The 14,805-nt window shown below is 44.4% G+C and overlaps 1 protein-coding gene across 4 annotated transcripts in view; it reads right to left on the bottom strand.

Moving 5' to 3' along the window:
• BMP2K (BMP2 inducible kinase) overlaps nucleotides 1-14,805 on the bottom strand; it is a 326,672-nt gene that overhangs the window by 103,714 nt on the left and 208,153 nt on the right. For all 4 annotated transcript variants that reach the window (XM_030190551.1, XM_030190552.1, XM_030190554.1 and 1 more), the window contains one exon: nucleotides 3,933-4,111. In XM_030190551.1, the coding sequence (XP_030046411.1) occupies nucleotides 3,933-4,111 (179 nt within the window). The remainder of the gene's footprint in view (nucleotides 1-3,932; nucleotides 4,112-14,805) is intronic.

Raw genomic sequence — 14,805 nt, 5'->3', positions numbered from 1 at the left:
TCACGGACACCCCCAAATGAGGGAAAGGACCTCCAAAGACTGCAGAGGCTGGGAGTACCACAATACACACATCTGATTCAGAACTAAAACAATTTCAGGTGGAGGGGGAGGGTCTGACTGCTAACGGACTGTGTGAGAAGCAAGAGAAACGGCCCTGGGCACCCCGAGTTAGCAGTTCAGAAGGCGGAAGTGGCGCATGATAAATCTAAAACGGCTGCTGTTCCCTCACTGTCTGACAGGACCAGTAATGCAGTGTATTTGGCCCCGAAAAGTCCAGCTGGCCCCTAAGGGACCACAGTCTCGAAGGGTCCCAGTGTGGGATCTCCTCGATCCTGCTGGTGCTAGAGAGTGTGTGCACAAACAAGAGATAAGCCCTGTGCTGACTTCCTCCTATTTCAGCGGGAGCAGCGCTTTGCAGCTTTGGCTGGTACTGCTGTGAGTTGAGGGAGAATGGCATCAAAGTTCCCCACATATACCCACCTCACCGGAGACATCACCTGCAACAGCTACTTTCTGTGAGGAAACTGAGTGCCTCTCAGCTTCATTTTGTTTTTTGTTTTTTAAGATGAAGGAGATTTTAGCAAAACTGGCTAAAGTTTGGTGAGGACAAACCTATTGCCACTAGGTGTACCCCCAGGAGGTAGCTAAGATGCCATAACCCCCAACTGAACTGGGACCATGGGAGCAAAAGTGCCCAGGTCAGCACAGAGGCTGCCATGGGAACCACCTTCTACCCGCTAGAGATACAGAATACTGAATAGGGATGCTGGTTGCTGTCCCTTAGCACAGATTTTAATTCTGTGTTCTCTATCTCCACCAGCTGGGAGACATAACCTGTCTGTCTGGACTGATCTATTGCAGCGAAGAGGAAGAAGTGGATTTTTTTTTTTTTTAAACCCACATGAGAAGGAAGTGATGAGGCTTCTGGACATAAGGGTAGATTTTGCACAGCCATGGCCTACAACAGGACCATGAGGGATGTCACTACTAGTCCAGAAATCTTGAACTATGGGTGCTACGAGGATACTGAAAAGGGCAGGGTGCAAGAACTGACCTCTGGATGACACTACAAATAGGGGAGAGGTGGCCAACAGATTGAGGTCATAAAAGATTCAAAATATGTGAATGCAAAATAGAATTTGGAACCATTGTAAGGCAGTGCCTGCAATACCAGCATCTCTGAGCCTGTGGATTAGGTTTGGTCTGTAAGGCTGAATGCTGCAGTAATATCAAGAAGGATAAGGAAAACATTCCTACCCACATCAATATATGTATGAATCTCACTAGCCATTCCTGCCAAAAGCAGCCTCAGTGCTATGGCCCTTGGAATGGAGCATTCTACTTGACACTGACAAAGAAGGAATGAATTCAGCAGAACTTTTCTCTGCTCTCAGTAACAGGAACTAAGAAGCTTCAAGTTACACCACAGGTTGAGGAACTCAGGTGCCGATGATCAAACCTCTGGCGCTGCACCAGAGTTTACCGCCCCAACAGCACCCGAAAATAACTCCCTCATTCTCGAAGCTACTAGTATGCAAATTATGTGAGCACTATTAGCTTTGATCATGAGGCAGCAAAGCGGGTGGATGATGCCTGGGGAATTCACTGAAGAGTTGTGCATCAAGCACAGCTCTTCAGTACATGCCCAAAAGGAGGAGGAAGTCAGAGGAAGAGCATGCAAGACTGTTCGACTGGGGCCAGAGCAACTCCCGTGCACATGCTCCCCCCCCTCCATATACGAGACTGGCTAATTTCATATAAAATAAAAAGATGTATAATCTTTTTTTTTTCTGGTCAGTTTTACTGTAACATAACATCAGGTTAAAGCCCATTTGGAATTATTATGTAAACTGCATCAGTAAAGAAACAGGAAAATCCTCACTCGTACTGTCCTCGGAAGTAAACATCTAAATAGCAGGGGGAGCCTTTGCAGATTTCTGGGTCCCACTGGATGACTATTATGTGCCAGGAGGGATCAGTGTTCAAAGTCTGACAAAGACTGGAAAGGGAAAAATACCCTCAGAGCCCCAATTCCTCTTTCCTGATGTTGCTTCGCTTCTTCAGGAAACCCTAATGCCAGCTCAGAGCGGGCATAGGGTTTCCTGTGGTAAGGGCACCCAACTTTGCTGTGCTTTTCTCTGATCATGGAGAAGAATACATAATTATCTCATTTTCATCTAATTTGAATGCCCACTGCACTACTGATTGACATGCATGCTATTACCTGCAGTGGAGGCCTTTGAGCATCCTGCGCAGGCCCGGTGCTTATGGCATCTTAGCACCTGCATTTGACTTTGATCATCGGCCCATCAGGATGCCAGTGACCATCAGTAATAAGTGGGCTGGGGCTCTGCCCCAACCCATCTCTTTCTTTCATAATTCCCATCTTTACTACCTTTGTCTCCTCATTCCCAACAGCTGCAGTCAAGCAAGCAGAACTCATCTCCTGATTACTGGTTGCACTCCTGATAGACACCAACAAGTCAGGGTGTGAGAAGGAAATAGCAGCACAGAACTTAAATCCTTTTTCTCTCTCTGGCACAAGAGATTGAGATTCACATAGTGAGTGCTGTGGATTTGGAAAATTTAGGATTAACATTTCTAGTCTGAAAAATGTTAGAAAATTGCCAGAGAGTAATGTGCAGCTCTTAGCTTTTCCACTGACATTAGGAAAAGACCAAATTAATGAGAACTGAATTGCTTGCTTGCTTGCTTGAAGTTGAGAGGCCCCATGAAAGAGACTAAATTTAAGACATGGTGCTTATTTTTAGATAAGCCCTACTATTGATGATTGTTTTCTTTTCCAGTTCACATGCTGTATATAGAATGTTTTAGTTAGATAAGAAGACATCTGTAATTGTCCACTTTTCTTATCAATGGCTGAGAAAACAGACATGTTTTGCTCTTCTGAAAACCATCTGTTTTTAACTATGAAAGTCCCTTCTGTTTTCTATTTTTGCTAACCTATTGACTTCTTTCAATAGAACAGATTGTTAGCTGATCTTCTAATGTAAAATGTTTTTGCCTATATAACCTTGTATGCTCCCTTTGTCAAGCAAGAAGCTCATGGGAGGAAATCTGACATCTAATTGTCAGTGATTGGTCTCATGACCCTTCTTGTTGCAAATATCCCTCTGAATAAAGGAGACTTAACCGACCAATTTGTTTAATATGTTAATTAAGCAGCCTGAAGCTACAGTGCTACAGAAAAAGGAGCACCAGAATTATAATGGGAGCTGCCACAGCCCAGCCAAATTGGAAGCTCTGACACTGATGCTGGGTCAAATCTAGAGAATTGTTGGGTATGTCTGCAGTCCATCTTTAATGTAGCCCTTGATCAATGAATCGTGACCCATCAATTGATGGGCAGTGATCTTATTCATACAACCAAGGTATACTTTCCAATGCAGGCTTACAATAAATATTAACACTACTTTTGCAGACTTATTACACATCACTTCCCATACATCAAAATGACATTCTCTTTGGTAAAATCTATTACATATGATTTGAAAACAGTTAAAACCCATATATATCAATAGTGCTACAGGTTCAAAGCAAGCATGGATTAGGCTTTTTCATAGATTTATCACAATCAACAGAAAGGAAAGTTTAACTATTTTTCATCAGTAAATACCACTGGCTTAAGAATCTTGTAAGGTGGGCAAGTGAGTGGTGGCGATTACAAGGCAAAGAATAGCTAAGTTCATACTGTATGTCAGTGCATTTTGATGGTGATATTTTTGTACAATTGATGAAGAGTAACTCTCTGTATGCCAGTCAAGTGTTGCTCCTTTATGTTTTGAATACTGTTAGAATATGTATACCCACAGCATATATACTACCCAAAGTATTTTTTTTAATTAACTGTTTTGACTTAACCCTGGAGGATTTTTTCCTCAGCAACTGCAGAAGTAAAAACAGCTACTTGCCTATTTGAGCTGTAGGATGAGTCTGTCGTTGATCCACTATGTGCTGGAATTGATGAACTGTAAGAGATTAAGGCTGGTGAGAACTCCTGAGGAGAGGTAAGATACTGGTGTGGCTGTGGGGGCTGTGCAAGGAGATGCTGCTGCTGCTGCTGCACAAGAGCTTGATGATATTGCTGCATCTGTGAAGGACCATCACCATCAATACAATGCACATTTAATATACATAGTAATACTATTTGTTTGCTTTGTCTATTTTTTTTTTTAATTCAAGAATCTGGAATGCACATATACAAACTGGAACACACATATACAAAAAGACTTAATTCTGCATCACATAAGTTTAAGGTATGAGATTCCTAAAAGTTCTTTCCACACGATCACTTCCAGTATAACGAAGATACTTACCTGTAGCAGATATTCTCCAAGGACAGTAGCCTTATATTTTCACAATTGGGTAACACAGCTCCACACTGACTGGTCTAGAGCTTATAACAAGCTTAACAGAGCTTTGTGGAGTGCGAGACGCGCTCTACCATGCATGCACAAGTGCCTTCCCGCCTGCCACGAGGTTACCGCAGCTAAATACTACAGCAGAAAAAATGAGAAAATAGGAAACAACTCCAAGGTGAGGTGGGAGGGTTTGTGAAAATATAAGGCCTGCTGTTGTCGGAGAATACCTGCTACATGTAAGTATCTTCGCTTTCTTCGAAGACAAGCAAGACATTAATTCTCAGAAATGGGGTATCCTTAGCATCCAGGCTCACACAAAACAACAAACATTGGTCAATTGGGCCTTGCACCAGCGAGGTCATGACTCAGATTAACCTGAAACTATTTACAAACCGAGTGCGCAGTCTGGAACAGAATAAAACGGGCCTAGGAGGGTGGAGTTGGATTCTAGACCTCAAACAGATTCTGCAACACTGCCCAAACTGACTGCTGCATCGGGTATCCTGCTCAAGGCAGTAATGAAATGTGAATGTGTGGACTGAAGATCACGTCGCAGCCTTGCAAATTTCTTCAATGGAGGCTGACCTCAAGTGTGTATTTTCCTGATGGCGGCCCCCATCCTGCTGGGATCAAAAGAAAAAAAGTTGGGTGGACCATCTGCGAGGCCTTGTCAGCTCCACATAATAGGCCAATGTTCGCTTGCAGTCCAAGGTGTGCAAGGTGCTCTCACCATGATGGGCATCAGGTCAGGGTAAAAAATGTTGGTGAGACAATTGACTGGTTCAGATGGAACTCCAACACCACCTTCAGCAGGAACTTAGTGTGAGTGTGTGGAGCACTACTCTGTTGTGATGAAACTTAATATAAGGTGTGTCCACTACTAGAGCCTGACGCTCACTGACTCTACGAGATGAAGTAACAGCCACCAAGAAAACGACCTTCCAGGTCAAGTACTTCAGATGGCAGGAATTCAATGGCTCGAAAGAAGCTATCACCTGGGTGAGAACATTAAGGTCCCATGACACAGGTGGAGGTTTGACAGGGGGCTTTGACAAAAGCAAACCTCTCTTGAAGCGAACTGGAGGCTGTCCAGAGATGGGCTTACCCTCTTCACGTTGATAAGAACTAATTTTGCTGAGATGAACCCTTATGGAGTTGGTCTTGAGACCAGACTCGGACAGGTGTAGAAGGTATTCAAGCAGGGTCTGTGTAGGGCAGGACACAAGATCTAGAGCCTTAACCTCACATCAGATGGCAAACCTCCTCCATTTGAAAGAAGAGACCCTTGTCTATTAGATTGTAAGCTCTTTGAGCAGGGACTGTCTTTCTTCTATGTTTGTGCAGCGCTGCGTACGCCTTGTAGCGCTATAGAAATGCTAAATAGTAGTAGTAGTAGTAGTTCTACGTGATAAGGGTCAGAAAACACTCCAATCTTCAAGGATAACTCCAGAAGAACAGGAACCAGATCTTCCATGGCCAGAAAGGTGTGATCAAGATCATGGTCCTGTGGTCTTGCCTGAGTTTCAGCAAAGTCTTTCCCACAAGATGTATGGGAGGATACGTATACAGAAGGTCTGTACCCCAATGTAAGACGAAGGCATCTGACACTAGTCTGCCATGAACCTGAAGTCTGGAACAGTACTGAGGGACTTTGTGATTCAGATGAGTGGCAAAGATATCCATCGAGGAGGTGCCCCACGCTCAGATCTCACGGGCAACGCCCATGCTGAGAGACCACTCGTGTGGTTGCATAACCCTGCTCAGCCTGTCAACCAGACTGTTTTTGCCTGCAAGATAAATGACTCGAAAGAACATGCCACGCTGGCGAACCCAGCACCACATCCGTACAGCCTCCTGACACAGAGGGCATGATCCGGTGCCACCCTGCCTGTTGGTGTAATATTTAGCAACCTGGTTGTCTATTTGAATAAGCACATTTTGGTGAGATAGCCGATCTCCGAAAACCTTTAGAGCATTCCAGATCACCCAGAGCTCCAGAAGGTTCATCTGAACACCTGTTTCCTGGATGGTGCAGGCTCCTTGATTGTGAAGCCCATCTACATGAGCTCCTCAACCTAGGAGAGACGCATCTGTCGTCATAACTATTGAAGCAAAGTGAACAAGCTCTGGAGACACTCGGATGATATCCTCTAGATCTCCCATAGCTTGACACAACTGGGAGACTAGGGTCCATTGGGCAGATCTCATGTGAAGGCATGTCATGAGAGTCACAAACTGTAGAAGCCATGTGGCTAACACCCTCAACATCTGCCGAGCCATGACTTGCTGAGAGACTTGAACCTGAGAAGCCAGAGCAACTAGAATGTCCGCTCTCGGTCCTGGGATAAAAGATCAAACCTTCTACATATCGAGCAGGGCGCCAATGAATTCCAAATGCTGGGCAGGGTGAAGATGGGATTTTGGATAGTTTATAATGAACCCTAGTAGATCTAGCACCCAGTCTTCCTCATGGACTCCCAAGCACTGTCCTCCGACGTGCTCTTTGTCAATTGTCGAGGCAAGGGAACAGATGCACCCCCAGCCTGCGTTGCGATGCTGCGACTACTGCTAGGCATTCGGTAAAGACCCTGGGCGATGATGCAAGGCAACACACGATACTGGAAGTGGTGTGTTCCCAGCCAAAATCAAAGATGACTTCCTGCTCACCGGAAATATCGGAATGTATGTGTATGCATCCCTTAAGTTCAGAGAGCATAGCCAATTGTTTTCCTGAATGATCGGGAGAAAGGTGCCCAGGGAAACCATCCTGTACTTTTCTTTGACCAGGAATTTGTTCATGGCTCTTAGGTCTAGGATGGGATGCATCCCTCCAGTCTTCTTTTGCACGAGGAAGTACCTGGACCAGAATCCCAGCCCTTCTTACCATGGTGGAACGGGCTCAACCGCATGAGCCTTCAAAAGGGCGGATAGTTCTTCTGCAAGTACTTGCTCATGCTAAGAGCTGAATGAGCTCTCGGTGGGCAAATTGGACGTTTGCAAAGCCAATTGAGGGCATATCCGAGGCGGACAATTTGGAGTACCCACCGGTCGGAGGTAATGAGGGGGCAGGTCATCTGGGATGGACACTGACAGCAGCTATGCTCTGCTGGAGCCAGTCAAAAGCCCATCCTCTGCTTTGACTGGGGAGCAGCAGGGGCCTTAGGCATAAGTTGTTGATGAGAATGAGCGCGCTGGGGTTGAGCTTGAACAGGCTGGCAAGAGGAGGTGGTATACCTACGCCTCTGAGAATAGTAGGCACCCCTCCTTGCCAAAAGACCTCCTAGATAAGGAGGCTGATGCAGAAGTCACCTGGCAGGAGAAGAGAAGAGATGGCATCAGTGTGTTTCTTGATTTGGTCAGCTACCTTCTCAACATTCTCTCCAAAAAAGGTTATCCTCTGGCATGGCGCATCTGTCAACCTCTGCTGAACCAACTGTTCCAAGTCAGAAAAACACAGCCATGAGAGTCTGCACATTGCTATGCTCTGAGCATTCTGGATGCCACATCAAAGGTGTCGTAGGCACCTAACTTACGGACACGCTTTCTGCTGCTTGGCCAACTGGCGCACAGAGTCGGCCTGCTCTGGTGTCCAGCAACTTGCGCACCGAGTTCCGCAAGTACATGCTCATGAAGAGCTGGTAAGACTGAATACAAAACACAAGCGCTGAGGCCTGAAATCTTCTTCCCAAAAGAGTCCAAGGTCCTAGCTTCTCTGCCTGGGGGGTGCCGAGGCATTGTCGTTTCTTCCTCTATAACATCACCAAAATTCGCCCTTTCCTTTCCGAGTATGCAACTAGAACCCTCATCCACACTCTTTATCACCTCCCGCTTAGACTACTGCAACTTGCTTCTCACAAGTCTCCCACTTAGCCATATCTCTCCTCTTCAATCTGTTCAAAATTTGGCTGCACGTCTAATATTCCGTCAAAGTCGCTTTGCTTATATTAGCCTTCTCCTCAAAAGTCACTTCATTGGCTCCCTATCAGTTTCCGCATACAATTCAAACTCCTCTTACTGACTTACAAATGCATTCACTCTGCAGCTCCTCAGTACCTCTTCACTCTCATCTCTCCTTACACTCCTCCCCAGGAACTCCGCTCGCTGGGAAAATCTCTGTCTGCACCCTTCTCCTCCACCGCTAACTCCAAACTCTGTGCCTTCTATCTTGCCATACCGTATGTCTGGAATAGACTTCCTGAGCCAGTACTTCAAGCCTCATCTCTGGCCGTCTTCAAATCTAAGCTAAAAACCCACCTTTTCGATGCTGCTTTCAACTCCTAACCCCTACTCACCTTTTCAAAACCCTCACCTTTTCATCCTCCCTTCAACTGTCCCTTATCCCTGTGTCCTGTCTATCCTAACCCTTATCCCTCACTTGTCCTGTCTGTCCTAATTAGATTGTAAGCTCTATCGAGCAGGGACTGTCTCTCCATGTTCTAGTGTAAAGCGCTGTGTATGTCCGGTAGCGCTATAGAAATGATAAGTAGTAGTAGTAGTAGTCTCTAGAACTCTAGGCTCTTTTGAGGGTGGATTCCACCACCATAGAATTGTGAGGCAACTGATGCCTATCAAAACCAGGAATGCTGTAGATCCGATACATCATGTCGATCTAGACAGGGACCAAGAGAGAGGACTCCCAATTCTGAGCGACGATTCCTTGAGTACCTCATGGAGGGGATTTGTAGTCCAGGACCTCAAGAACCTTAGCCCTGGGCTCGTCCTCCACTTCCAAATGAAATGGAATAGCCTCAGCCATTTCCTTTATAAAAGATGGGAATTAAAGGTTCTCCAGCAGAGATTTTCTCCTTTCCAGCGGAGGGGAGGGGTCAGAGGGGATGCCATAGGACTCATCCTCCGAAAAGTACCTTGGATCCTTCTCGGACTCCCATGAACAATCCTCATCACTGTGAGTAACAACTCCTCATGAGTAGGTTGAGAACAAGCCTGCTTCAACTTTGAGGAGCCATGTCCTCAAGAGGGGCATTGAGGAGTCGGCTCCTGCCTCAACTCCGGTGAAGCTTCCTCTACCGATGAGGAGGTACTGGCTTGGGTGCCTGGCGACACCGGCAGAGGCCTCACTACAGGCTGAGAGCCAAGCAGGGATGCAATGGGTGGCAGGGTAAGCGCAAGCATCCCTGATGCACACTGTTGCAAAAGGCCATCTAGCAGCTCAGGAAACAAGGCCCAGATATGTTCATCGAGGGCCAACAACGGGAAAGACTGGGGCACCAGCTCCGAAACAGGCAGTAGAACTACAGGGGTCAAGACAGGAGTCGGGTCCTGGCTGCAGGGGGACCGACGTATTTGCACCTCCTGGTTAAAGGGAGAGCAGTCCTCCCGGCGCAGATGATACTCGAGTGCCGAATCCCTCAGTGTCCCCAGTGCTCCCAGGTACCATGTGTCGGGGAAGACTGATGCTCGGCATCGAGATTCCTTAGTGTTGTCGAGGACAACATCAAATCCTCACGTCGCCTTGGGGTCAAGTCTGACGATGGACGGTAACAGGGGCCCTGCACAGCAGTCAGCATCTAGACAAGTGGAGACCAGCTCAATGCACTACTGCTCCCAGTGTCATGAGGTCCAGTAGCAGCCATGCAGACTAGAGAATGACATGGGGATAAGGACAGATCCCACAGGGACGGGGCAGGGATGGGGACAGAGCACGTGAGGACGGAGACAAACTTTGTCCCTGTGTCACTTTCTACTTTGAAGCCTGTTAATGAACTGGACTGTTATTTATTTATGTTTGATTGATGCAGATGACAATATTTTTATTTTCTGGAAAAACAAGCAAACATGCTGGGCACGGCTAGCAAAATTTTCATGAGGGATCCTGAACATCCTGCTACCAGCACATCTTCTAAGAAGACATCTTCTATTGCAGGAAGGACTGTGGAAGACAGGAGAGCTACTGAATCCTAAAGACTGTTGATGACTTCTTAATCATCCACAGATTAAAAAATCATAATAGTGCTCCATAGGGCATATTTCTCCCCTATAGGGCATACAGAAAGGGTTGTATTTTGTACCCCTGGACATTTTAACAGGGTGGATTAGGATTCCTTGGAACAGTAGAAGTCAGCTGTTGTTGGGGTTTGAAGGGTAAAGGGTGGTGGAAGGGTTTATTATAGTTGCTCATTGTTGTTATTGTTTTCTATTTGTAATTTATACACAACAGTTGAACAGCATGTTGTTCCTTTTTATACTTTAAATATTAAATCAAAATTTAAAAAGATTTAAATATAAAATCATAAATGTTCTTCTGCAGATGAGAACAGAGCCCATGGGGATGGGACAGAGATGCAGACAGAACCCACGAGGACGGTGCCAAATTTTATCCCCATGTCATTCTCTAATACGGACTGATGCTCCAGATGCTGATGTAGACCTCAATGTCAATGCAGACACCGCCGACCCCGAAGCCATCGTCGAGAAATCGGACTTGGCTCCAAAAATCATCGCGCGTTGAGCCTCTCTGGGTCTGCTTCTTCATCCGAACCGAAGACAGAGGACACAGCAGGACTATGGTTGAGCCCTAAACTCTGAAGACACCAAGAATGGGTGCCCTTACCAGAGACTGTTCGATTGCACCGGGTACAGCTCTTGAAGCCACTGGGAACTTGAATGGGCATGGAAGGAAAAACTTCTGCAGCAAAATTAAATGAAGTGATGGTGCCAAAAAAAGGGGCAAGGCACCTGAAAAACAGAAAGCGGAAAAACCCGGCCAAAATCAAGGTCTAAATGTGGCCTAGTGACACTGAAAACAAAGGAAACTTAAAAATTGGACAAAAAAAATCTAAAAACATAAGGGAAGAGGAAAAAAAGGACCCAAACATGGGCACACAAAAAATGTACTTAAAAAAGAATGACAAAAGGCACAAAAAAGCTCTTCTCGACCAAACTCGTGAAGACACACCAAAAAACACAGCCTCTCTTCACTGTGGTAGAAAAAGAACTGTGGTAACTGCGGTCTCACATTGGGTGGGAAGGCACTCCACAAAGCGCCGTTAAGCTTGTTATAAGCACTGGACCGGACAACCCAGCACCGCGTTACCCAATTGTGAGAATTAATGGCCTGCTTGTCCTCGGAGAAGTGAATTTACTGTGCTCTCATACAAAAGATAAAGAATGAGCTGCTGAAAGGATCTGACAAAGGAAGAAGTGTCTAACAGTTAAGATGTCCTCAAAATAAGTTACTCACATGTTATTCCAACGCAAAAACCAAAAATACTTTTATAAATTCAAGTACAAAGCTAGAAATGCGTTGCAAGACCTCACTAGTTTAGAATGTTTTCAAAAGTATGAAAGAATCATCATTGCCCTCCAAAGATAGTGATGAAGTGTATTAAAAAATGGCTGAAATCAATTGTTATCCGAAGAGTGTGCCTGTCTGTAAAATACTGACATTATGACCTGTTGCACTGCTGTTACCAATCCAGAGATGATTGGAGGATTAGCCCTGAAATCATAATTAGCCTGCAAATATTGGTCTTAAGGGCCACAGCACAACTCCTTAACACCAGAGTTAGCTGCAAGCCTTTCCATATCAGCCATTGTACAAGGGTGGTCCTATCAGCTGAAGCTCCAAGTAATATTTATTTATTTATTTAATATCATAAGGAATGGAGTGCTCGTTTGGGGAGGGTAGTATCTGAGCAAGAATTGACTAGATGTTACGAGCAGGCTTTCCGGGTCACACCAAATGTGGGATTACATGAGATTCAGTACAAAATGCTGCATAATGCATACATCACTAGATGCAAAGGGAAGATAATGGGCTTGTGGGACACAGACACGTGTAACAAGTGTAACCATAATAGAGGGTCTTTAGTCCATCACTTTCTGGAGTGTGTAAAGCTGCAAGACTATTGGCCCAAAGTTCTAGCATTACTGGAAAGAACACTGCAGGGTTCTTATGAGTGGTCTTATGGAATAATGCTGATGGGATCAGATGCGGAACTGCAGGAGTAGGGGTTGGATAGCAATAAAAGTCAATTTGTTTTGTTGGCGCTGCTGCTGGCTAGGAGGGCAATATTGCAGCATTGGACGAGTCAGCTCGCACCGCCCATTGAACATTGGTATGGGCAGATGCACCAAATGGCTGACTGGGAGATAAGACGAACAGTCAATTTGGTAAGCAAGGCTTCGAAGGAATATAGTGAAATATGGAGGCGATATTTAGAATATATTCCAAGTCGTCCATTACCTAGCACATCTGTGCGAGCTCCTGCTATGGGCCCTACAATATCAACTTCTCCCTGAGAGGGGAATTCTGGATGGGAGGGGGAAAATAAAGAGAAAATTAACAGGCAGACATGTATAGTTTAAACGAGGATGGGGGAATGCGTAGCTGGGTGTAGTGAACATCCACTTAATAGAATACGCCGGTGGTGTGTTGTATCCTCTAGATGTTAATGTATTCTCTAGATATTAATATGCTAGTTTCAATGTATGTTGCTGGAAGAAACTTAAGAGGTGTTTGTATTGGAATGTCCTGCCTGTTACCAATAAAAAAAGATTACTCAAAAAAAATATCATTTATAATATAATCTGAGGGATCACTGGGAATTGTATTATCACCATACATCTTGGTTTATACCACTTGTATTAGGTGATACAAAGAGGGACCAACTGTCTTGAGTAAAATTTTATTCTGAATTTTACCAGACCTAAAGTAATTTTTTTCACATGGACATGTGTAAGCTCAATTTAGAGATATCAATATTAAAAAATTGAAGTTAAAAAAGATGAATGGGTATGTTTTATTCTTCCAACTGCTAATAAAATACGGAATACAAGCAGTACAAACTCTTTAAAGAACGTGGCTGCTCCCCTTATATGGTTCTTTGCTTTTTTATGCTTCTAGATCATTTGGCAGCACCTCTACCATTGGTAGAGAAATGTTCCTTAAACAAATCTTTAGGACTTCTACTTCAAAATATAGCTAATCGATTAAAAAATTCTGAATTTCCTCAGAAGCACCCTTTCTGACAATGGAGCTGAAAAGAGACGTGGTCTAGTGGATAAAGCAATGGGCTGAGAATCAAAAAAGGCAGGGTTCAAATTTACTTCTGCCACTAACACTCCTTGTGACTTTGGACAAGTCACTATCTCCCACTGCCTAAGATACCCACTTAGATTGCAAGCTTTTTGAGGCAGGAACATCTGAATATTGCCCAGCCAGTCTGGCGTTCAGGATATTCATAATAGATCTGCATGAAATATCTGTACACCCCACAGCACCAATGTAAATGCCTCTGTAGCATTGAACATTTCATATTAACCTCTTTCATTGTGAGCAAGTGCAAAGTGATGCACGTGGGAAAGAGGAACCCAAACTATAGCTACATGATGCAAGGTTACACGTTAGGAGTCACCGACCAGGAAAGGGATCTAGATGTCATCTTTGATAATACATTGCAACCCTCTGCTCAGTGTGCTGCAGTGGCTAAGAAAGCAAATAAAATTTTTGGTATTGTTAAGAAAAGAATGGAAAACAAAAATGAGGATGTTATAATGCCATTGTATCCCTCCATGGTGCGACCACACCTCGAATACCGTCTGCAATTCTGGTCACCACATCTCAAAAAAGATAAAGTGGAATTAGAAAAGGTACAGAGAAGGGCGATGAACATGAGAAAGGGGATGGGACAACTTCCCTATGAGGAAAGGCTAAAGCGGCTAGGGCTCTTCAGCTTGGAGAACAGACAGCTGAGGGGAGATATGATAGAGTTTTATAAAATAATGATTGGAGTGGAACGGGTAGACGTGAACTGCTTGTTTACTCTTTCCAAAAATACTAGGATTAGGGGGCATGTAATGAAGCTACGAAGTAGTACATTTAAAAGAAATCAGAGAAAATATTTATTCACTCAATATGTAATTAAACTCTGGAATTTGTTGCCAGAGAATGTAGTAAAAGCAGTTAGCTTAGCGGGGCTTTAATAAAAGGTTTGGCTAGCTTCCTAAAAGAAAAGTCCATAAGCCACTATTAAAATGGACTTGGGAAAAATCCACTGCTTATTTCTAGGATAAGCAGCATAAAATGTTGAACTGCTTTGGAATTTTGCCAGGTACTTGTAACCTGGATTGGCCACTGTTGGATGGTTAGCTCGATGGACCTTCAGTCTGTCCTAGTATGGCAATACTTATGTTCTTATAGCAAATTTTGGTCTTTGCCCAAACTGATCAATAAGCTGTTTTTTTTTCAGAGATATACGTAAAACTACTTAAGAGACATTTGACTAATGACAACTTTTCCTACACTAGGCTATGAAACTGTTGCAAGTGAAAAACACCGAAAGAGATTCTACTTATAAAAAGTAGCCGTATTACTGGAGTCTACTCTATACCATACATATGACATTCAGAACTAGTGCAACTGTGATTTCAACTACGTGTCCATTAAAGAACTATTAGCAAG

This window comes from Microcaecilia unicolor, chromosome 2, assembly GCF_901765095.1.
Source record: "Microcaecilia unicolor chromosome 2, aMicUni1.1, whole genome shotgun sequence".
NCBI classification, from domain to species: domain Eukaryota; kingdom Metazoa; phylum Chordata; class Amphibia; order Gymnophiona; family Siphonopidae; genus Microcaecilia; species Microcaecilia unicolor.
Note: the sequence above shows the minus strand (reverse complement) of the source record. Positions and strands in the feature narration are given on the sequence as shown.